The sequence below is a fragment of the Callospermophilus lateralis genome, chromosome 4 (assembly GCF_048772815.1).
Source record: "Callospermophilus lateralis isolate mCalLat2 chromosome 4, mCalLat2.hap1, whole genome shotgun sequence".
NCBI classification, from domain to species: domain Eukaryota; kingdom Metazoa; phylum Chordata; class Mammalia; order Rodentia; family Sciuridae; genus Callospermophilus; species Callospermophilus lateralis.
Window position 1 is genome coordinate 8,408,470 of NC_135308.1, and position 24,636 is coordinate 8,433,105.

General features: G+C 41.5%; 1 protein-coding gene across 2 annotated transcripts in view; it reads left to right on the forward strand.

The window, feature by feature from the left end:
* The window catches only part of Ints9 (integrator complex subunit 9), an 88,121-nt gene extending 69,519 nt beyond the window's left edge, over positions 1-18,602 (forward strand). For both annotated transcript variants that reach the window (XM_076853516.1, XM_076853517.2), the window contains 7 exons: positions 113-173; positions 5,550-5,721; positions 9,067-9,191; positions 11,858-12,025; positions 14,817-14,915; positions 15,974-16,114; positions 17,936-18,602. In XM_076853516.1, the coding sequence (XP_076709631.1) occupies positions 113-173; positions 5,550-5,721; positions 9,067-9,191; positions 11,858-12,025; positions 14,817-14,915; positions 15,974-16,114; positions 17,936-18,112 (943 nt within the window). In that variant the 3' untranslated portion in view covers positions 18,113-18,602. The remainder of the gene's footprint in view (positions 1-112; positions 174-5,549; positions 5,722-9,066; positions 9,192-11,857; positions 12,026-14,816; positions 14,916-15,973; positions 16,115-17,935) is intronic.
* The last annotated feature ends 6,034 nt before the right edge of the window (positions 18,603-24,636 follow it).

Sequence of the window (24,636 nt, forward strand, 5' to 3'; positions counted from 1 at the left end):
TTTCACAAAATCTTAAACTGTGACGTTTAATATTTGTGCTACTGCCACTAGGTGGCAACAAATGCCACAGTGTGCATTTCCTAACATGGTTCTTTTTTCCTCTTTTTAAAAGGCTTTGTCACAACAAACAGAGTAAGGTGTATCTCCCAGAACCACCTTTTCCTCATGCAGAGGTAAGAAAACAGGATTCTCAGGTCAGCATAAGAAAGAAATGTAGATGACTCAAAGTGGATGGGGATAGCAGATCATTAGATAAAAAATATGGTTGGGGCTGGGGTTATGGCTCAGTGGTAGAGCACTTGTATAGCATATGTGAGGCACTGGGTTCAGTTCTCAGCAACACGTATAGATAAGTAAATAAAAATAAAGATTCATCCACAACTTAAGGATAAAAGTATCCTTATGTGAATTAATACATCCTTTTACTTCCCAAGTGAGATGACAGTGAATTACTTTTACAGTTCATTTGTGTTTCCTCTTATTAACATATTATATTACTATCCTGTTATACTGTTCACAGCCTGTCTCTATTCTGTAGTCTGTGAAAGGGATTTTACTCTAATATCTACCACTATACTTTTTTGGGTAACAGATTTATTCATTGTCAAATGTTCTTTCCAGTTAAGGCCATCATATGTGTAAATTTTAATGATGAAAATGACATTTCACTTTAAAAAATAGAAAAATCCCCCTCCTTCAAAGAACTAATGAATGTTTTTTAATTTCTTTTTCTTTTTCTTTTTTTTTTTTTTAGTTGTAGATTTGCACAATACCTTTATTTTATTTGTTTTTATTTTTTATGTAGTGCTAGGGATCAAACCCAGTGCCTCACGCATACTAAGTAAGTGCTCTACCACTGAGCCACAACCCCGGCCCCTAATAAGTGTTTTTATATAGCTGAATACTTAGTTTTCTTTCACCAGATGGTATATCCTGGATGTTTTTCTGTGCTGCATAATATTCTGTAGCATATTACAAACATACTAAGTAAATTTAATGATTCTCCTGTTGGACAATGGAGTTACTTCCTTTTTTATTATATTTTAATTAAAAGGATGTTTAAATTGGTATAACCACTTCAGAAGAATATACCAAACAAAGTTACATAGGGCTGGACGCAGTATCACATAGCTGTAATCCCAGAGGCTCAGGAGGCTGAGACAGGAGGATGGTAAGTTCAAAGCCAGCCACAGAGCAGTGAGGCGCTAAGCAACTTAGTGAGACCCTGTCTCTAAATCAAATACAAAATAAGGCTGGGAATGTGGCTCAGTGGTCGAGTGCCCCTGAGTTAATCCCCGGTACCAAAAAAAAAAAAAAAAAAAGTAATTATTACATAGGTATATTACTGAAAGATCACACTTAGAACTCTTCGAAAGATACACAAAGAAATCTTCGTAAATTTCTTGGTGAGAGTATTGATATATATATCCAGTTGCCCATCAAGAGAATGGATTTTGTGGTATGTTCACACAGTAGAGTACTGTACATAGTCAGAATGAATCAACTCCAGCTGCACGTAAGAGTGTAGCTGAACTTCAAAAACATAGTGTAAGTGAAAGCCAGACATAAAACAGAAGATATTGTGTTGTTTTATTTATTTAAAAGCTCAAAATCATGACAAATTAATCTGTAGTAGTAGAAGCCAGGCTAGTTGTTATCCTGGAGGTGGGTGGGATAGTATTGACTGGAAGGAGACAGGGATTTTTCAGAAAGCTGGTAATGCTTTATTTCTTCACGTGGATATGGGCTCATGTATGTGTTCAGTTTGTTTTGTTTTTTAAAAAAGGGCGGTGGGGCTGGGGTTGTGGCTCAATGGCAGAGCACTTGCCTAGCATATGTGAGGCACTGAGTTAAATCCTCAGCACCACATGTAAATAAATAAAAAATAAAGGTACATCAAAACTAAAAGAAAAAAAATTAAAAAGAACAACAACAAAGTTTATTATTAAAAATGTTGAAAGAGTGAAGGCTATAATTAATCCTGTGGTGTTGGGTTGAATCGGTTTCATTTTCAGTGTGTATAGACAGACACACAGACACATGCTTGTGTGTATGTATTTAAGAGAGTTGTTTTGTTCTGCAGTTAGCTATTTGACACAGTAAATTACAACAAACTTTCTGATTCAGTTGAAGTACTATTTTCCTATCGTGAGATTGGTCTTTTATGAGCCAGGATGCCAAGTGGAAGATTTTTTTTAAAGTTATTTTTTGGTCCTCATCTAACATTACAGCAGCCAGGTTTTTTTAATAAAAACTCTTGTTATTGCCACAGTGAAAAATAAGGCTAAATATATAATATTAGAAAGTCTGTTGTGGTAAAACACATTTTGTTGTGGACTTTGCCATTGGAGAGTCTCTTTTCTTCTCTCCTAAAGCAGTTAAACTTTCTTTAAAACTTGTTTTCTAAGCGGGTTACATTTTGACCTGTACATAGTTCATGGGTAATCCCCATGCCTTTTACTATTTAGAACATGAATAGACTATAGGGTTCTGAGGTGCACTTGCTACTGGAGAAGGAGGGAGTTGACCCTTGCTATTGTTACTAGTGCCCATGATAAAATATGGTTCTGCCCTTAGTACTGACAACAAATTACTGTACAGAATACCTGCACTATGGCTTCATTTGCACTGCTCAAATATAAAGTGAGGTGGGAAGGTGGATCCAGTTGGCAAAATACAGTGAATTTATCATAGTTTCTATGCCTTGACCAATAGATCTCTAGATAATGCTTGTATTAATGAAGGTGTCACTTAAGTGTGCAAAGGCCTGCCACTATTCTTAGAATCCTATTCATCAGAATACCGTACACTTAGAATGGATGTGTACTTATCCATTTAACTGTGGCAACTAATTATTTTGGCCATAGAGGTTACGAAAAGAATGTTAGTTTTATTTGTATAAAACTTGCAAGGAAAGTGGGAATTCAGTATTCTCCATCTCTACTATTCTTATCCTGTCTAGCATGTGACAGCGGGTTAATATCTCCAGGGTTGTACTGCAGTCTTTCTAATAAAACCAGAAAGACCTGATAAGAGACTAAATCTTCAAAGAGAAGAGAGCCTGTTTTCTGCTTCAGGGGTGTCCCAGTATGACCACTTCTCACTTCTGGGCTTGACTTCATTTGGACTTGAAGTTGTTGACTGGGTTTCCCGCCCCCCATGGTTATGGGTGCTACTGGATTAAGCCATATCACAGACCATTTATTTATTTGTTAAACAGCAGCTCAGGAAACACTCCTGTTGGCATAGTTGATATGAAAGGTCTGTGGAGTCTGTATGGTTCTTATCTGACCTTTTGATGCTAGAGTGGTAGGGTGGGGTAGGGTTTAGGCACAGGAGGCATTTTTGAGCCTTGTCACAAGAAGCTCTCTATGGTTCTACTGTGAGATGTCGCCTTACAGTGGGCCTGATATTGGGAGAGAATTGTCACGCATTTTGCTGCTGGGTAGATTCTTGGTTCAAGATATATACTTTAGAGACAGGTTTGGGCTGGGTATGGATGGCTTCTTACTATAGCCCTGCATCTCCCAAATTTCTGAGAGTCACTTTAGTCTTCATATTAAGTGGCTACAATAACTCAACACAATAACTTTCAGGTGGGAGATCCTGTACAGATCTTGTGGGAGGGATGTGTTTATTGTCACCCGAACTTGGTGCATCACACGTGTTGGGAAAGTTACTTGTATTTCAAATAGGAACTGATTTTGAGGACTCTACCATGCCTGGAGTATGGAAGCTATAAAGAAAGACAAACTCAGTCCGTAACAACCTGATTAAAAGTTTCAAGTATGTTCATATTACCAAAAGGATTTGGCTTTCCCATGTGTTCTGAAAATCACATTTTAGTTAAGAACTTTTGATCTTCGGCTAATTTTAATGACATCCTTTGTGCACATGGTTCCCAACTTACGAAAAACTTTTGACTTTACAATAGGGATACACAAGCAGTATGCATTGGGTAGAGCCACACTTTGAATTTGGATCTTTCCCTGCACTTCCAATATGCACCTCGCTTGAGATGCTGGGCAGCTGCAGTAAGCTGTGGCTCTGAGACCCCATGACTGCAAGTGAAGACGACCAACACTGCAGTGCAGTGCATGGTGTTGCCAAATCGTGGGGTGTGGTGGGCTGTGTGGATTAAACACCTTCTCCGCATACAATATATTCAATTTAAGATGAGTGTATCAGAATGTCTCCCCATTGTAAGTTGAGGAGCACCTGTATCTGTTTTTTAATCTAATTTTTTAGAATGGTTTCAGGTTTACCATAAATCAGAAAGGACACAATGTTTCCATATATTCCCTGCTCCAAATATGCACAGCCTCCCCTGCTGTCAGCAGCCCACACCAGAGTGGTGTATTTATTACAGCTGACGAAGTCCCATTGGCACCTGTATCACCTGGAGTCCTTTAGAGTTCACTCTTGATATACATGCTCTGGATTTGGACATTTATCTACAGTTATAGAATTATACAGAATAGTTTCATTGCTGTAAAATTGTGTGCTCCAACTTTTCATCTGTCCCTCCCCCAAACCCCTGGCAACCACTGATGTTTTTACTGTCTCCATTGATTTGTCCTTGCAAGAATGTCCTATAGCTGGCTGGGATGGTGACCCACACCTGTAATCGCAGCTACTTCGGGCGCTGAGGCAAGAGCATTACAAATTGAGGTCAGCCTAGGCAACTTAGTAAAGAAAACCCTGTCTCAAAATAAAAATTGACTGGGGATGTGGCTCAGTTGTGAGCACTCCAGGGTTTGATCCCCAGTACAAAAAAAAAAAAAAAAAGTCATTATGATTGAAATAGTATATAGCCTTTTCAGGTCTTCTTTCACTTAGTAATAGGTTCTTCCATGTCTTTGCCTAACCTGATAGTGTGTATTTTTTTTTAGCACTGAATATTCTGTTGTCTTGATGTACCACAGTTTACATATTGAAGGACATTTTAGTCATTTACAAATTTTAGTAATTATGAATAATAAAGCTGCTATACGTATATGTGCAGGTATTTTAGGGACATTAAGTTTTCAACTCTGGGGAAAATACCAAAGATTGATATTTGATTGCTGGGTCCTACAATAACTGGGTCCTACAATAACTGTGTGTTTTTAACTTTTGTTTTAAAAAAAAAAAAAACCTGCCAAAATCTTCCAAAGTGGCTGTAGTCATTTGTATCCTGTCAGCAGTGAATGAGCCTTTTCATTGCCTCACATCCTCCCCGACTTCTAGTGTTAGTGTTCAGATTTCAGCCTTTCTAATCCCTAATGGCACATTACCATTGAGCCACATTCCCAGCCCTTTTTAAATTTTTTTCTTTTGAGACAGGGCCTTACGAAGTTGCTGAGGGCATTGCTGAATGCTGAGGGTGGTCTTGAACTCATGATCCTCCTGCCTTAGCCTCCTGAGTTGTTGAGATTATAGGCGTGTACCACCTTGCCTGGCTTTTGTTTGTATTTTTTAAGTTATTTCTGCACATTCTCCCATGCTTTGGTCTCCACTCAACCCATGCAGGCTAACAGCTCTTTGTATGTTTTTAATATGTATTCTAGCTCATTCAGACCAATAAGCTGAAGCACTACCCCAGCATCCATGGAGACTTCAGCAACGACTTCAGACAGCCTTGTGTGGTGTTTACTGGGCACCCTTCCCTCCGATTTGGGGACGTGGTCCACTTCATGGAGCTCTGGGGAAAATCCAGTCTCAACACTGTCATATTTACAGGTAAATTTTTAAACAACACCCTACCCTTTGTACTGGGGTCATTAGTGGATGTTCCTGCAAGGTTGAGACCCAGGGAAGGATTTGACTCTAAGGCATAAATACAAACATTATGTACAAAAGAATTAAAAACCAGAAGCAAAAGAGGAAGAAAGAGTACAGCAGCATGAGCTGACAGGTAACTGTATTGAACACGATTTTCTATACTGGGGATCAAACTCAACACCTGTACATGTAGTCAGGTGCTGTACCACTGAGGACATCCCCAGCTCTTAAACACAGTTTATATATCTGCTCTTCTAAGATTTTTCCCTGAGATAGAATTTGGCTGAACTGCTTTTTGGTAGGACTTAGTAAGAACTGCAGCAATTCTAGTAACCAGTCTTTACCTTTTAGGAACTGTTTACTAGGACAGATCTTTGTCCTTCAACTGTACATTACTCTGGCTTTCACTTGTTCTGGAGACACACACTTTAGGGAAGACAACTTCTTTAGTAAGGTTGAGTAGGGGATTGGCTGAAGTTACTGTATGTCATTTAAGATCTTCAAACGTCCTTGGGTTTTGGAAATCTTACAAAGTAAAAAACTTTGATCTAAAATCTTACTCCACTTGATGTAACCTCAGCTGAGCCACCTCCGAAGCCTAGCTTTCCTCTCAGGAAATGGGATTGCTAGTAGCCTCCTCTGTGGGTAATCAGGAAGTGATGTAGGCAGGTCCTCGGCACAGCACCTACATGCAGCAGTTCTTGACAAAGTAGCCATCACCTTCCCCTTCTTGTGAATTCTGATTACTTTAAAACTTGTGTTTAGGGGTAGAGAGTCTAATTACCCCAGAAGCATTAGGGGCATGGACACTTTGGCCCTACCGTATGCTCAGCCTAGTTTGTGAGGACTATCAGTGGCCCCAACCAAAAGGCTACCAGGAACATGGCTATAGTCAAGCAAAGTTCTTGCCTTGTTGCAGAGAGGTAGAACACACACCATAGGCATGCATGTGGTTAAAAAGAACTTGTAGGATCTGGGCTAGAGCTAGGTAATTTGAGGTTATTCATTGATGTTGAGCTTTCTCTGCATTAAGAGCTGTCAGGACCCAAATCTGCAGCTGGGCACCTTAGTGATTTTCTTCTCCAAGGCAAGAGGAATAAAGCCAGGATAGGGTGATGTTTGCTCGAGTTGTGTTGGAAGAGTCTTCTTGTTTTGTATTCGGCCGTGATTTTGGAGGGGTCTTGCTTAGTGGCCTTGTCTGATGTTGTTGTTCTTTGAATTTATTTGTATCTAGCAGGACACTGTGGTTCAGTCATGGGTGCCAGGCCAGCCCCTGCTAACACCCCGGCTAAGCAGAGAGCACCTGGAAAGCTCCCAGCCTTTAAGGGCTGCTTTTCTCCTTTCTCAGAGCACCTTTGGACCAAAGGCAGGGGAATTCAACCATAAGACCAGATTTGCAATACCTAGAACTTGGCCACTGCCAGATTTTTGCGAGAAGTTTGTCCAGGGAATGAATGTGTGGTAAGATTAAAGGTGTTTCTTCTGCTCCTTTTGATAAGCTGTGAATGACATGACAGTAGTTGATATTTATGCAGGCACATTAACCCCTGTATGAACTTTTTACTTCAGCCAACCAAATGCAAAAGTCCAATGATCATGACTGCTTTTTGTAAAGAGCATTAAACTTGTTTGTTGGGCTTCCAGAGCAATTGGGTCTTTTCTGAAGTTTGCTAAGTGTGAGAGGCTACCTTTTCACTTGGTTGCCCTGAGTGGCCTGTGCTTGCCTCATTTAGTGGGTTCTGGGAATTCTTTGAGAAATCTGACCCACTGGAGGTGGTAATCTAATGTTTGGAAGTTCGGTCAGTTGTCCTGAAGATTGGAGAAGTTAGTGTGCCAGGAGAGCACAAGCCCATGCTCTGTGAGAAGCAGTGATCTCACTGGGAATCAAACTGTCACTTAGCACATGAGTAGTAAGCCTGTTCTGTTGGCTCAAGCTAGGCAGCTCACTAGAGTGAACAGTCCTTGCCAAGCATACTGCAGTGGCCCCCAAGAAAAAAAACAGTGATGTGACAAGAGTGGCTCACAGTCTCAAGAGCTGGGCTTCCTGGCAGAAGTGTGGCAGTCTCAGCAGAAGTATTTGTTGACCTGAGCTCAGGGTCTGTTCAATGGCTTTTAGGTGCCTTCTGTCTGTAGGTGGCCATGATGGTGATTTATCTTGGGCCTGGGTACTAACATTGAGCACCTGATGTGATGTGATTATGTGGTCTCCACCAGGCCTCTTTACTGTGAGGTCACTGTTTTCTCTTTGTGTTTAATCACAATCTTACAAAGGAAACTTAGAGAATTTCTAACATATCCTTTCTGCTTCAAATTTTATGAGTACTTTAGCATTTATCAGTGATTCTGGTCTAAATAAGTTATTCCTGCGATGATTGCCAAATTATTTTTTTTAATCATTTCTACTAGTTGGTGGTATGAAGAACTTTCTTTTATCTCCCATTTTTTTGTTTATCCCCTTATTTCATCAACCTCTCTGTGTTGAAAACTTTGAGCCCAGTCCCATGTCTCCCATTCTAAGTCCACCCCACAGAGTTCCTCCCCAGCCTTTCCCTTTGCTTATCTGGAATTCATTTTCCTCCCATAACCCACTTTATACTTCCTTGCTCACTCTTTCACACTGGCCCTCTGCTTGGCCCTGACCACACCCATCTCCACCTTGCTTGCCCGTTCCTCTCGTTGCCTACACATTAAAATCTCCTTTTTGAGGGTACACTTACCACACTCATGGTGGAATTGTTAGCTAGTACGACTAGTATGGAAATCAGCAACAGAGTTGCTCAATATGAACAGCTGTACCACTCCTTGGTAATTATTCTGAGGAATTAAAGTTATCATATCGTGGCAATACATGCATACCCATGTTTATAGCAGCAGTTTACAGTAGCCAAGTTATAGAACCAGCTTAGGTGTCCATCCACAGTTAAATGAATAAAGAAAATGTGTGTATACACAGTGGAGAGCATAAATAACAAAATTATGTCATTCGTAGGAAAATGGGTAGATGTGGAAAACTCCATGCTAACTGAGATAAGCCAGCCTCAGAAAGTCAAGGGTCATATGCTTTCTGTCATATGCAGAAGCTAGAGAGAAAAAAAGGAAAGACAATGGACCTCATGAAATAGAATTGAGACCATTAAAGAAAAAGTATCTGGGGAGTGGGTTCAGGGGACAAGAGGAGGTAAGGGAATGACATAGGCCAATACACGCTCCAAGCAGGTACCAGTACATCACAGTGAATTCCCTATTGTGTGTAGTCATAATGCACCAATACAATTATTAATTTTCTTTTTGTACTGTCCTTAGAACCAGACTTCTCATACCTGGAAGCACTGGCTCCCTACCAGCCCCTGGCCATGAAATGCATATACTGCCCCATTGATACACGACTAAATTTCATCCAGGTGTCGAAGCTGCTTAAAGAAGTGCAGGTAACAAAGGAAATTGTGCCAGCATCTTCACATGGTTGTGTCACCTCTGTGTAGCTTGCACATCCACATTGAGGGGTGGGGATACCTGCCTGCATGGGAGCCCCTGGCAGCCTTAGTTCTCACCTGTCTGCAGAGTGCTAGGACATTTGCTGGTTAACCTTTAGACTTACTAGTAATGATCTTCACACCCTGAAAGAAGTTGCTATTGCTAAAGAACTCAAAAGTAGAAGGGAAAACAAGCATGAACCACCAAATTAATTTTTTTTGGTGAGGGAAGGGGTTGCCAGGGATTGAATTCAGGGGCACTTGACCTCTGAGCCACATCCCCAGCCCTATTTTCTATTTGATTTAGAGACAGGGTCTCATTGAGTTGCTTAGTGACTCACTAAGTTGCTTAGGCTGGGTTTGAACTTGCAATCCTCCTGCTTCAGCCTCCTGAGATTACAGGCATGCACTACCACCCCAGGCTGCCAAATTACTTTTGATAAAGTATCTGCTTAAAAGCAAATTGTTATGCTAGGCATAGTGGCACATATGTGTAATCCCAGCTACTCAGGGTCTTAGCAAGACCCTGTCTCAAAATAAATGTAAAACGCTGGGCTGCAGATGAGCAGTAAAGTACTCACCTAGTATGTATGAGGAGACCCTGGGTTGGATCCCCAGTGCCACAGGAAGAGAAAAAAAACAAGCAAATTGTTGCTGCCCCACCGCCAAAAGTCATTCTAGAAATATGTTCACTAAGTTTAAAATAAAAAATGAAATAAAAAAATAGAAATATATTCACTAAAAACAGTTTGTTTGAAATGTGTATTGGACCCTTGTTAATACCTGTTACCGTTCACAGAATTGGTTTTGTTTGGTATGGGTTTTGTTGTTTTGTTTTCATTTTTTATTTTCTGTCCTAGAGAAAGGGAAGTTGGGGTAAAGGGGGAGCAGAGAGGCAAAGTCAGTGCACTATGACAATAAGTCTTTTGGCAGTTGGGAGTGGGGTGCTTGATTAGAATTTCAGGGGAGACCATTGAGGACAGGTGAGAGGAAGGCTTCTGATTTCCTCTTACTTCAGCATCTCCAAGAACATAAATGAGGTGTCATGGGGCTACCTCTGGCCTCAGCTGCTCGGTTAGGGAAGTGGAATTAGCTGTTTCCTTCTCCAGGGTTAGGTCAGAAGCACTCTTTCCTCTGTAGAATCTGTATCATCAGGATGGGTTTGAACTTGCAGTCCTCCTGCTTCTGCCTTTACATAAAATGCTAGGGCAGGGTGACAAGAAACAGCTGAAGTGAAAAACCTCAGGCAAACAGGGGGAGTGGAATCTGGTGCTCACCAGTTGCTGGCCCTAAATGGAAAGAGTATGGGTTTTTTCTAGGCATGATGAGAGAGCCCACTTTGGCTCGTGGAATGATTTGACACCCACTGTGTGCTCATCAACATGCTGGAAAGAATGGTTAAGAGCCTGTTTTTTTCCTTTACATTAAATAACTTTAAATCCCAGTCCCTAAGCCCACTGTGTGCTCTTTATACTCCTCAGTCATATGCCAATATTGGAAACCAGAGGCCAGCTGGTCTCTATTTTAGAAGAAACAAACCTGGAAGAAGTCCTCAGGCTGTGACTGTGGAGTCAGGGCTGTGAGATCAAGTTACCTTCCAATCAGGAGGAAGAGCAAAATGTTAGGTCGGTGGCAGCGAGGGAGGAGGCCAGGGAGAGTCCAACTACTACTGGTAGGGTTAGAGTCCAACTGGTAGGGTTAGAGTCCAACTGCTACTGGTAGAAAGACAGCCCTTCATGTCCTGGAAAGGGAGTCTGGTCGAGCTTCCACTCGGTTTCTCCTCAGACCCTTCCCCTGTCCCCTCTGTGGGTCTGATCAAGTTCCGCCCGTGATATCTCAATAAAGCCTGTTCAGCGGCCCTTTTAAATCTGCCAACTTTGGTTGCTGCCTGCCCAGCCTGATCTGACACAAAGGACAGTTTGAGGGAGTATTTGCTCAAAAGAAAAAATGCTGTATTAAGTCCAAACCAGTTTAGCCTTTTGGAAATCCTTATTCCACACCCTTAAGAGGAAGCAGAGATAACACAGTGACCATTTGTTTACAGTTGTGATATTTGTCCAGACTAAACATTGGTTTATGTTTTTCTCTCAAGATTTAAAATAAGACTTTTTTTTTTTTAATGTTTCATCTCTGATTCATTGACTACACAACTGAGCACATGATACCTTTTGACCTGCAGGTAGCATAAGAAACTCCAAACCCCGAACCAAACCAGCATGAAAAGAGCTTGTTAGTAGCTGACGTGTGGGAAGTGTTATAGGAAGAGCACGACCTCAAGGAGCTTAGCGACCAGTTGGTAGTAGACACATGGATGTCACCGTGAAAGTTACTTAAATACAGTGAAAAAAATAATGCAAACTGAGGCATGGGCTTCTCTCGTAGGCACAACCGGCAACTCAGAACTTTTCTCTGGAATGTTGATTCTGTTTTCTCCACACCACTCTCCTCTCTCCTCCCATCAGTTATTGGGTTTGAGAAGATGAGAGTTCCATATGGCCTGAAAGCAGAGGCCTGAGCACCCAGGAAGCTGGGCAAGGAATGGGCTCCTGAGTGGGTTGCTCTGTTCATAGCTGCCTCTGCTTTCCTGTTTTCTCCCTTGACCCTGTTCTACTGGCCCTCAGCCCCTGCATGTGGTCTGCCCTGAGCAGTACACCCAGCCACCCCCAGCCCAGTCACACAGGATGGACCTCATGATCGACTGCCAGCCCCCAGCCATGTCCTATCGTCGGGCTGACGTCCTCGCCCTGCCCTTCAAACGTCGATATGAAAAGATAGAAATCATGCCAGAGGTGAGCCATTCTTTTTCTCATGGTTAAATTCAGGTTTCCCACTTGAGTCTCTGAAATAATTGTCCCAGAGGTGGCTTTCTTTTGAGTTTGTGTCAAATATGAATGAACCAAAGAAAAGAAAAAAAGCCTCCTAAACAACTGGGAAGAAAAGTGGGATCATCAGGGTCTCCTGTCAGTGCCCGGCAGTGCGCTCCCGCAGGCCTCGTCAGGGTCGGCCCTGGAGAGTGGGAACACTGGTACCTGCCCTGTCCTTAACTGCCTTATAGCTGTGGTTTTTCCCATCCTTTCTGAACTGCATTGAGTCAGGGACAAGTTTCACTGTACTCAGAGATGGAGACGATAAGAATGACCAGAAAAGAAGAAGTTTAAACTTATCACTTGTATCCATTTTAGTATAAAAATGATTGTCCTTCTCTATCAGAGTCTGGATATGTAGTTCTGTGAAATCTTAGCTTCTGCTTTAACAGCAGAAAGTATATTGTACACATGGAACAATCTGAATGTGTTGTGCTTAAGTGACTCCACCGAGAGGAAGGCAGCAGCAAAGGTGAACGACCCCTCCCAAAGTGACAGCCAGGAGCATGGTTGGAGGCTGCGTCTGTCTTCCTTTTGCCTCTTAAGACAATGAATGTGTTTTAACAAATATTAAAGGGGAATAGGCAAACTTATTGTTAAAAATCAGTGTGCCCAAAAGTCTTTTGGGGTTTTGAGGTTCAGAAACTGTATCCAGATTTTGGATGAGATCAAGGTCCTGAATGTTGTCTTTTTCCATGGCCTGACAAAGCTGGTATAGATCCAGTCCTGGTACATGGATTCCTTTCCAGAATTAACCAGGGTGGTTTTCTTAATTAAGAACAATAGAGTAATAAGAGAACCCCAAGCCAGTTTTAATAATTAATTTAGATAAAACTGATTCAGCAACACAGAACTAGTTTTTAAATGCGAGCCATATGTTTTTTATGAAGATATAAGTAGACAGTCATCATGTTTAATAGCCACTGTTGCCTGCTGCAGCTCCTTGGGAGGGCATCCTCCCAGGGCAGGGCAGCCAGCAATGTGTGTTTAGGCAGCTACAGTGAGTCCAGGCGTGGGGAAGGCAGGTGAGGACAAGGCACCTGGCTGGCAAGGGGCCTCCGGTAGGCCAGACCCATGTGCTGTCTGGTAAATCTTTGATTTGGAAAAGGGATTTAACTGCTGAAAATAATTTTTCAACAAAAGTTATTTGTAATCACATCTAGTTATCAAGCTTGGTGAAATATAGCACAAACTAAATTTTAATTTCAAAGCAATGAAATTCATCTTCTTATATTTGGTTATAAAGATTTTTAAAAGGGGAAGTCAAAGACATGTTAAGCTATAAAGTTCTGGAAAGACACACAAATACACACACACACACACACACACACACACACATATATATACACATACACACACATAGCTTCTCAAGCTGACTACTTGGAAGGTCCTTTGAATGTCTGTAGTCTAATAATTCTTTTTAAAGGAAAAATTTGTTTTAGTTGGAGCTTGTGAATTCAACAACTCAGACTTGTCTTGGCTAAACTATTTGTAAGTGTAGCTCCTTCATGAGAGAGGTGCCACAGTGACTAGTTCAGTGTCATCGTGGGTGCCCCCCTACCCCCACCACAGCTCTCTGGGTAACGCATCAGTCCTTCAGTGTAGCCTCCACAGTTGTCCTTCTGAATACTTCAACTGGAACTTTAAGGTAATGGCTGATTGGTTTAGACTCCTAGTTGCCAAATCCATTAGGTTAATAGCATCTTCATTGGATTGGTTTTGTTTCAGTAATTTGGCTCTCACGATAAACTTTTTTTTTCACCACTAGGGGAGAATTGAAAGCAGGTTTCCCACTCTAAAAAGGGAAATTTTGGTTTTGTTGTTAACATAAAAGTTGAGCTCATTATTCCCACTTCTAATTTTATAATGATTTAATATATTTTAGCATTTTATTTTTCACATCTTAAAATGAAAGACACTGGCCTGGGCACTTGGGATTATTTTTGTCTGACATTTGACAGTGGCTGGGGTTGAAGGGCTACATTTAGATTTCAATACTCTTGGCCGTCAGGCCTCAAACTTTCTGGTCTCAAGACTCCTTAAAACTTAGGATCCGTGGGAGCTTTTGATTGTGAGGGTTAGAGCTATTGATATTTACTATATTACAAATTCAAACTAAGACACTTAAAATGTTTATCAGTTCATTTAAAAATAATGCAAACCCATGATATGTTAATGTTATTAAGAAAAAGGACAAAAAAACAAGTCCCAACACTAGAAATAATGCTGTTGGATATCTGCTTGATATTCATGTGAGGACTGAGCATGTGGTGGCATTGTGCCTCGGGGGCTTTTTCATCTGACCCTAAGTATGTGGTTAAGGTTATTCCAAAAGCTTCAGTTTTAAGGACTACATAGTGATCTGTCATAAATGTATCATATATTTAATTATTCATTTACTGGTGGGCATTTATTATATTTTTTGTTTTCCTATATTGTAAATATTTTAAATTTGTAATTCTTTTTCTTCCTCAAAAGTTATTTGGTCATTTTAGACTGCAATTCAAAGGAGAAAATAGTAATGATCTTCACTAGAGATTCAGCCTCTTGTGTGATTTGGTACCCTTTTCATCAGGCTGAGCCTTTTGGGTCACCATCTACCAGGAAGATGGGGCCAAAATCCAGTGGCCTCCTCACTCCAGACCTTGGACACCTCAGCTTAGTACCCTTCCCTTCTGATCAGGGAGCCCACCTGAAACCCCACATTTTCTTTCAGCTCGCGGATTCCCTGGTGCCCATGGAGATCAAACCCGGCATCTCCTTGGCAACTGTCTCAGCTGTGCTGCACACTAAAGATAACAAGCACGTGCTTCAGGTACCTCGGGCAGGTGGGGAGCTGGGTGGGGACCCTGGAGAGACCCTCTCCTCAGGATGGTCTTGGCAGCTGAGCCAGCTCCCTAGGTAACATTTCCCAAAGTAGCAGAAACTGGAGACCAAGCTACTTAGTGCATATTTGAAGCAAAGATGGCACTTCTTTTTTTTAATATTTACTTTTAGTTGTATTTTTATTTATTTTTATGTGGTGCTGAGGATGGAACCCAGGGTCTGGCACATGTGAGGTGAGTGCTCTACCACTGAGCCATAACCCCAGCCCCAAAGGGTTCCTTTCTACTTATTTTACTGAAGATGAGACCAAACATTGTCCTAAGTGGCAGGCACAGCTCTGGAAGCATCAGCATCACTCCCAAACTTCTGCGCATTCCCTGGAGGAGTGTTGGTTGAGCACCTCCCCTCTGCATGGCCAAGTGGGTGCGGAAGGGAGACCTGAGAAGTAGCAGGTACAGGCGCTCCCTCCAAGGTCTGGAAATGCAAGCACACCCTTCAGCCCAAGGCCTGGCACAGGTTGGTGGCACTTGTCTCTTTAGAATTCCTTTCAGACTTTTAACTCTTACTTTTGTGCCCCTATATCATGGGCTCCTGCTTGCCACTTAAAATGTTGGCCACTGAGCTGTGTCCTTAACATACATTCTCCTTATTCATACCCCCAAAATCCCCTTAAAATTCTCATTTTATAGGCAGTTTATCTGACTGTTAGATTCTTGAACAAAAGTTTCTTCAGCTAGAAGACGACAAAGCTACATCAGACCCTCCAGCCAATGTCCTTAACCACTATTAAATTGAATTGATGGGAAATTTAAAGAGAATTTTGTTAAAAGGCACCTAAGATGTTGATCCATGTGGATGGTTTTGCACTGGCTCAAATGGAGCCCAGCTGATAGCGTGGACTTGGGTGCGTTTTCACACCACTGGTAACTGCAGGTCAGAGAGCCCCCACTACCTCTACATCAGAGGAGAGGCTTCTGCAGGACACAACAAAACGGATGTCTTAAGAGGAAGTGCTCAGTGAGCTCTGTGCTTTTTTCCTTGCCCTAGCCACCTCCCAGACCCACCCAGCCCACCAGTGGAAAAAAGAGAAAGCAGCGGGTGAGTGAGGACATTCCGGACTGCCAAGTGCTGAAGCCTCTGCTGAGCGGCTCCATTCCTGTGGAGCAGTTCGTGCAGACCCTGGAGAAGGTGAGCAAACACCAGACTGAGTGTGGCCCTGCTGTCTGTTGCTCGTGGTCATTCCCTAGTTCCAAGGAACATGTGTTGCCATTTTCACTGAGGTCCCACTGTCCAAAAGCTGTTGTCCTCTAATGTTTCTCTGGTCCAAGGTCAGTCGGGACAGAACCAGCAAAAGTTTACAGAGTTGAGCCAAGAGAATGCCTTCCTTCTCCAGGTAGCCCTGAACTGTTTCTCACCACCAATCCTGTCCTTCCATCCACTACTGCTAGGTAGCTAGCAAAATGCCTCTCCATACCCACTTCCTATAAAACAGGAAGACTGAGAAACAGCCCATCTTCAAAAACAGGTGAGGCAGGCTAGGGAAGGCTAGGATACACAAGGATCTATCCATGCTGGAGCCACACTTTTCCACAGAAAGGCCACTGGCTGTCTAAGCAGATCTAGGTCTCTATTCAATTGGGAGGATTTGATGTGTCAGAGGAGGGGATCAATGATGCTAGGTCCCTGGGAATTGGAAAATGGGTCCAGCAGATAGGGTCAGTCATCTGGGAGCACACTTGCCCTATCTTTCTGTCTCAGCAGCCATCTCTACCCACTGGGCCCCCATGGCTGCTTCTCCCAAAAAAAAGAGATTTCTTATAACCTGAAAGTTCTCTAATTTTAGCTTCAGCCTCAGGACTTTATAAATTCTAATGCCAACAGTGATTGCTAGAGCGCTTACGAGGAAGGAGAGGGATTGCTTCAAGATGGTGCTGTTGCACACCTCTTACGAGAAGTGTGGTTAACTCTGGTGACTCCTAGAAAGACAAGTCCCCTGCTAAACTATTAATAATCATCTTTAGTTCAAACTAAGTATCTCAATTGCCAACTTTTCTAGCCTTAAAAAATAAAGGCTTCCTCTTGAGTAGGTTTCAGCTTTCAATGTTCTGAACCAGCTCTCCTCAACTCTTACATGTGCTTAAGTGATCATATTGGCTCCACCTTCCACATGACATTACAGGGCTCCTGGTCCCTGGTCATGGGCCTGAAGTTTGACTTCTTTTTGAAACACTTGAGAATGACTTGCTTTCCCTGCCTGGCTTATCCACAGACCAACTGTGAGTCCCTGCTGAGTGTTCCCTTGGGCCTGTCTGCCTTACCTCGTAATTGCAAGAGAAATCTCAGTACCTGTCCAACCCATGCCAGAGCTCAGTGCACAAAATAGTCTCCCCCTAGCAGTGCTCTTCACTTCTTTTTCTAATTTATACCTGATTTGTAAGAAAACTCCATACTTATTAGCATTAGAGACAGCTGGAAAGATGATTGTCCTGCTGCCTATCTCCTTCCCCCTTGAAAGGGATTTGCCAAATCCCAAGGTCACTGGTACATGCTGTGATGAAGAGCATTTTCTGGGAGCTCACAACAGCTGAAACTTATGATGTGGCCTCTTTGGGGGGAGGGGGGGGTGCAGGTGCAGAGGCCCAGAATCACCTGGCATCCCAGACTCCTGAACACGGGGCCCTGGATGTACTCAAGTTTCTTACAAAAACCTGAATGGGTTTAACAGGGATGGCAAAATGGGTTGTAGAAATTGTCATGTTTTCATGAGATTTTGCATGTCAGGGCCTCTTATAAAGTATATGAAACTATGGTGGGATTCTGTTGCTGTGGTCAGCCCTGTTAATCAAAAGACTTGTACTGAGGAATATCAAAATGCCTCTTCCTAGAGTTTAGTCAGGCCTAGGAAGTGTCATTTTTAGATCCTGCAGTTTCAAAATATCATCTTCCTTTTCAGTCAGCCCTTACTTTTCAGAGTTCCACCCTCCTCTCCTTTTCTTTCTCCCTGTACAGCATGGCTTCAGTGATATTAAGGTGGAAGACACAGCCAAGGGCCATATTGTTCTGCTCCAGGAAGCTGAGACACTCATCCAAATTGAAGAAGATTCAACCCATATCATTTGTGACAATGACGAGATGCTGAGGGTGCGACTACGGGATCTTGTCCTCAAATTCTTACAGAAGTTCTGAATGGGACATAAGAGCCATTTTTACTCCTGGGATCCTACAGTCCTTCATCATGGCTCCCAGCACCAGCCATCTGAGGAAGGGCAGGAAAGGCCTTTCAGTGTGTCTGGAATCCTCTGGCTTCAGGAATGAAGAGGTGGCACTGGAGGGAAATGAGCTGAAGCTGTGACCAGGATCTTCTAGTCCAGGCAAGAACTTTCCCTTTGAACTTGAGAATCATTTTCAACTCTGGTTTTTGAGTAGCTGAGGGGTGACAGAAGCCCTCTCCAAGAGGCTCACAGTGGACAGGGAAGTAAAGGGTGACTGGCTTTGTTGTCTCATGTGGCCCATGTTTGTTTTTCATGATTCATTGGCTCTGGGCAGGGGAACTAGTGTTTGATTTTATTTACCTGCCTTTAGTGCTGCAAGTAATAAGATGATCCCCCAAAATAAACCATCTATCCTTTCACAGAATGGCCCATCTTTGTAAATAAAATGTATTTTTATAGAAGTATCCGCATTCTATTGAACCTACAATTTAAACAATGATTTGGGGGGGGGGGGCGTAAACTTAGAAAACATCATCGCAAATTTTAGTTTGTGTACATTTGATCATATAACCCAGCATTGTTTACAAAAAACATTTCTTAAGCTTAAATACCTTTTAATATAATTTACCTAGGCCTGTATGCATGAAAAACACCGACAGATCCATGATACCAGCCTTGACCTTCCAGGGAGGCCCTAACAAGTACAGTCATACATTGCATAACACCGATGGGTGTATTGTAAGATCATACTACCTGGTGACACTGTAGACTTCTTTATATTAAGCATGATGTTCACCAAGTGACAGAACTGCCTTTCCTGTGGATCCTCAGGGTCTACTCAGATGCCCACAGCCACACAGTGAGGTCCACATAGTGAGCCACGTAGAAAGAATGAGGTCTTAGAGAAAAGTAACCTCTACTGCATTTGAAATAATGCTAGGTATCAATAGTTTAAAGCCAATTTTTACCAGATCACATCTAATCCCAGTGTAGACTGGAACCCACACTCCAGCTATCTATGTCCCTTGTGGGCCAGGGGAGCACAAGCCTGTGGAGAGCCCAGTCACTGCTCTCAGAGTCTGATTGAAAGCCAGTCATCCCTCCAGTTCTAACAGCTGAGTTTCACAAAAGGAAAATAACGCAGGAACTATTTAAAAAAAAAAAAAAAAAAACTCTAGAGAACTAGTGGCTCAGGTTTTGTGAAGAGTTGTGGAGAGTTCTCTGGAGTGATTTTAATCACTGGGAATGAGTTATTCTTTAGAGGAGTATTAGATAATGGTTTGGATATGAAGTGTCCCCAAAAGTTCCTGTATTAATGGCAGGAACCTCTAACACCTTGAACCAAAAAAATTTTTTCCTTCTGTAAGTTGTTCTTATCAGGTATTCTGGTCACAGCAATGCAAAGCTGACCAACACAAGGAAGAAAAGAACCACCTTATTTTTTCCATTTCCAACTTGGCCAAGCTCAGGCACAAGAATGCTTATGCAGGTTTCTGTTTTCCAATGTATGGATCTTTCCTTCGAGGTGCCTAGGATGTTTCAAAAGAAACTATGGGGTACTACCAGCATGGGACAGAGTCAGCCTTAAGAGACTGAAGGGCCATGCTATGAAAATTTAGTTTTGGCCAGACATGGTGGCACACATCTGTAATCCCAGTAATTCAGGAGGCTAAGGCAAGAGGATGGCAAGGTCAAGGCCAGCCTCAACGATTCAGTAAGACCCTGTCACAATATAAAAGATGTGGCTGGAGATATAGCTCAGAGGTAGAGCACCCCTGGGTTCAATCCCTAGTACCACCAAAAATTTTGTTTCCAGGAAGGAAACTAAATATGTATCACATGCAGGCATCCTTCGTAATAAAATTTTTGAGAAGATCAGAGTTGAATTTTTAAAACATCTTTAAAAATGCAAAAGTATCATAAAACTCAAAAGAAACCAAAACAATTGTTTTATATAATGTCCAGAAGTGCCCTAGGATTTGTCAAAGTCTACCTTTGTTAAAAGGTTTGACTAGAAAGCCCAAGGCATTGATCCTTTGAGGCATAGTTACTGAGACCAACAGATGTTAAGTACCAATAAGTCAGAAAATGCTTGACGGGCTGAAGTAATTTATAAATCATGGAGGTTTTCATCAAGTCATCACCACCCTACTTAGTGGCAGAAGACAGAGGCAGAGCATTCTTCAGAGCAGACAGAAAATCTAGAGCTGGCCTTCCCAGTCCCTGAGAGGGAACATCTAAAGTCAAATGTTTGGGAATCAAACTAGGTTGGTTAATAAAAGACCCCAAAAGAAAGGAGAAGCTGCCTTTGAGTATTGGAAATGCAACCCTGACTACTGATTGGTACCCACCTGGTCTAAAGTCTGACATCTAGGAAAAACTTGGGGCGAGGCCTTAGCTCAGTCATACAGCACTTGCCTAGCATGTGCGAGGCCCCTGAGTTCAATCCCCAGCACCTACCACCACCACCCCCCAAAAAAAGCCAGTGTAATAGTGACTAAGTGTTAACACCTAATTTTGTTATTTATGTCTATTTTTACAAAGTAGTAACAGGGGTGAGAGAGCACTTCACATTCCTTCACAAGTGGAACAGGAGAATGACACCACCAGCTCACCTGGAGTAGGGCCTTTCCACTCTGAACTATTCAAATGTTTTCTTGTCTTTCGATCTCATAAAAGCTCACTGCCCATGATGCTACAGGGGAGCACCTGGAATCTCTCTTGCTTCTAAGCACGACTGGATTCGTGAATCTTTGCTGGAATAAACTACTAAATTTATTTTGTCTAAAATTTTTCTTTTAACATGTCTTTCCACAAAGTGGTATAGCGGCTATTTATTTTTGCATTAAAAATTACGCCATAACTTAGTGGCTTAAAACAAGCATCTCTTGGGGCTGGGGCTGTAGCTTAGTGGTAGAGCACTTGCCTAGCATGTGTGAGGCACTGGGTTCAATCCTCAGCACCACTTAAAAATAAATAAAGGTACTGGGTTCATCTACACCTAAAAAAAAATTTTTTTTTAAAAAAGCATTTCTTCGCTTACCATTTCTGTGCGTCAGGAATCTGGTGTGGCTCAGCTGAGATCTTCTGACTCAGAGGCATCCCTCTTAATGGTCAGTCAGGTGTTGGATGGAAAACAGTTTAAGTAGCTTCTGCCTTCCATATCCTGTGTCAGGACTGAGGAGCTGGCCAGGAGGAAGAGATGGGCCTCCTTGTCTCCTGATCCTAGAGCCTATACCTTTTGGCCTCGTGAGGTAACCTATAAAGGCAGGAGTTTGGAGTTTTCTGCAGAAACCAGACTTGTGGAACCTCCAAAGCTATATGATGTGTCATAAGATGAGCCAAGCAAACTGGTAGGAGGGACAGGGAGATGCTGTTTGCCTCTTTCCTCTACAGCCAGGAGAAGTGAACACTGACTTCATTGTTTCACACTACCTGTTTCCAGATTCTCTCCAGTGGAACTATACACAAGTAACATTCCTCACAACTAAGTCCTGAAGATAGGCAGTATACAGCTGAGCCAAAGAGATCTATTCTTGCTGTGGGCTAGAGCCAGCATTGATCATGAACTTTCTTTTCTAAAGGTTAAGTGCTAGTCTCCACTACTCCCAGGCAGCCCATTATAGGTTTTAATCACATCATAAAATATTATTTATATGTGTAAGTGTGTGTGTATATTTTGAGTCACAGGACTATACATCTTTGAAAAATGTTTTACCCGCATCTTGTCATTAAGCACAGAGATTATTGTTTGTTTCTTACGTTGGTATTGGAGGCCCCCGAAAAAAATGGAGACATAATGATTCTTATGTTAGCAGGGTTTTACCCTGTACTCTCCTGTACAGTAAACCACAGTAATAATTCCTAACCATTTATATCTTCCAGATGTACAACTGTAAAATCATTCACAAAAGTGATTCCGAGTTAATAAACATATCACCTAAAATAAGTTGGCTAGCATATTTTATTCAATATTATTTAGTCTGGTAGCTAATTACAGTGTTCACTTTTATTTTATACAGCATTTTTTGCCAATCAATAAGCACCTTCCAATTGGTGAGCATTTATTAAGCACCTACTGCTACATTTTGTGCATTATGCTATCCAATAATTCTAGCTTACTGTAATAACAAGACAAAATGAGAGTTTTCCCTGAACAACTCTCAAGTACAGAGGAACAAATTTCCAGGACCATAAGTGCTTTGGGGACAGTCTGTATTTTCTATTTGTCTCAACATGAGGCTTTGGGAAAGAAGGGAAGAAAATCTTAGAAATGTATAAGAATTACACTCCTAATATGCCTTTCCTGGTGGTCAGGGTTTTTGTTGTTGTTTTCCTTTAACTATAATTTGTAAACTTGAGAACCCAAACATACATGGAAAAATTCCTGTCATTGAAATCACTGTCATTCAAACTATGCTCTAAAATACTAATCTAACCCAGTGCCTCACATTGCTAGGCAAGTGCTCAGTGGAGGGCTTACTGATGAGACAGATGGTAACTGCATCCTGCAAGCTAAATCCAGCCCCCTTAAACTACAGAAATAAAAATGATGTTGCATAGCAAATCTGATGTGGCCCACAAAGTCTAAAATATTTACTATCAATTCTTTTTCAGTGTGTACAAAGGTAAATAACAGAATGCACATGTAATAAATAGCCCCCATCAGACCTGACCCTCCCACATATAAAATTATAAATCCAGATGCTGCAAGCAGGCAGATTAGATCAAATAGTAACAATACTAGATAGAATGAATAATAATCACACACATACACATAGAACTGGACTCATTAGCAAGTAAAGGAAAATCACACCCAACTGAAGGATTCAGAACTTAAAGAGGAGAAATGGCAGGTGAGTTTACATCTTCAGGGTAGACTAAAGAGCACTGCAGGATAACTAAACTTGTTCAGAAAACCTGGTTGTAGCAGCCTGAATAACAGGATGCAGTTCAGGACAGCCTTGGGTGCTATAATGAGGGGAAGATCCCAGGTCAGAGACTCAGAGCAGGACCTCTGAACTCTGTATTCTGCAGCAATCTCTGGCTGCTCCCTGCAACAAGCCTGCTAAGTATAGGTTGAAAACAAGAACCAACTATATACCACCTGCAAGAAATGCACATTAAACAGAAAGAGGAAGAGCCAAGTGAAAAGAAAGTGAAAACGGCTGGCACAGCCTCAAGATACAGAACACTGCCCGAGATGATGACAGGGACAGCATTCCTGACTGGTTTCAATAACTCCAAAATAAGGGAAGTGAAAATCAACAGTATTGGTAAGGGGTAAATTCTTACACCAATGTAGTAATTACTAAAATAACCTGACAAAAATAATTGGTAAATTAATGGATACCTGAACAAAACTGTCCAAAACTTTAACCTAATTGATATTTCTTAGATACTATGCTCTATAGCTGCATAAATTCACCCCCTTTTTTTTGCAAGTGCATATATTTACTATGAAAGTCATATCCTAGGTGATAGGCCAAGTCTCTCTACATTTAAAAGGTTTGAAATCATATAGAAAATGTTCTCTCAATTAAAACTTCATAAAATATTTCAGAACATGGCAAATCAAACATAATTCTAAAATAATTCATAAACCAAAGAAGACATCCAAAATCAATTAGAAAATGTTTTGAACTGAGTGATGATAAAAGTAACAGCTCAAAATTTATATCACACTTGTTAACATAGTGCTTAAAAGGAAATTTATAGCTTTATTGTTCATAGAAAAGACATAAAATTGACCTAAATTTTCACTTTAAGAAACTATACAACAAACTGAACCCAAAGAAAGTTGAATGAAACATAATGAAAATAGAAACAAAAATCAACAGAAGGGGCTGGGGTTGTAGCTCAGTGGTAGAGTGCTCGTCTAGCATGGGCGAGGCCCTGGGTTCGATCCGCAGCACCACATAAAAATAAATTAATTGGGTCTGGGGATGTGGCTCAAGCAGTAGTGTGCTCGCTTGGCATGCACAGGGTGCTGGGTTCGATCCTCTGCACCACATAAAAATAAAAATAAGGATGTTGTGTCCATCGAAAACTTAAAAAAATAATATTTTTTTTAAAAAGTAACTATGATATAATCTTGGAGAAGAGGAGCAAAGTTGGAGGACTCATACTGTATTTCAAGGCTAACTGGAAAGTTACTAATGAAGATGGAACGGTACTGGCACAAAGAGTCAGCGGAACAGGAGAGCTCAGAAATGTTCAGTGATGACTTTGTTTCAGCAGTCCCCAAATCAATCCCATGGAGAAAGTAAAGTCTTTTTAACAAATGGTGCTGGAATGATTAGTTACCCATATTTTATATATTATATATTTTATTTATATATATATATATAAAATTTGTAGATGGACACAACACCCTTATTTTACATGTGGTGCTAAGGATCTAACCCAACACTTCTAGGCAAGTGCTCTGCCACTGAGTCACAACCCCAGCCCAAGATATCTGTATTAAAAAAAAAAAAGGAATTAGAACCTTGATCG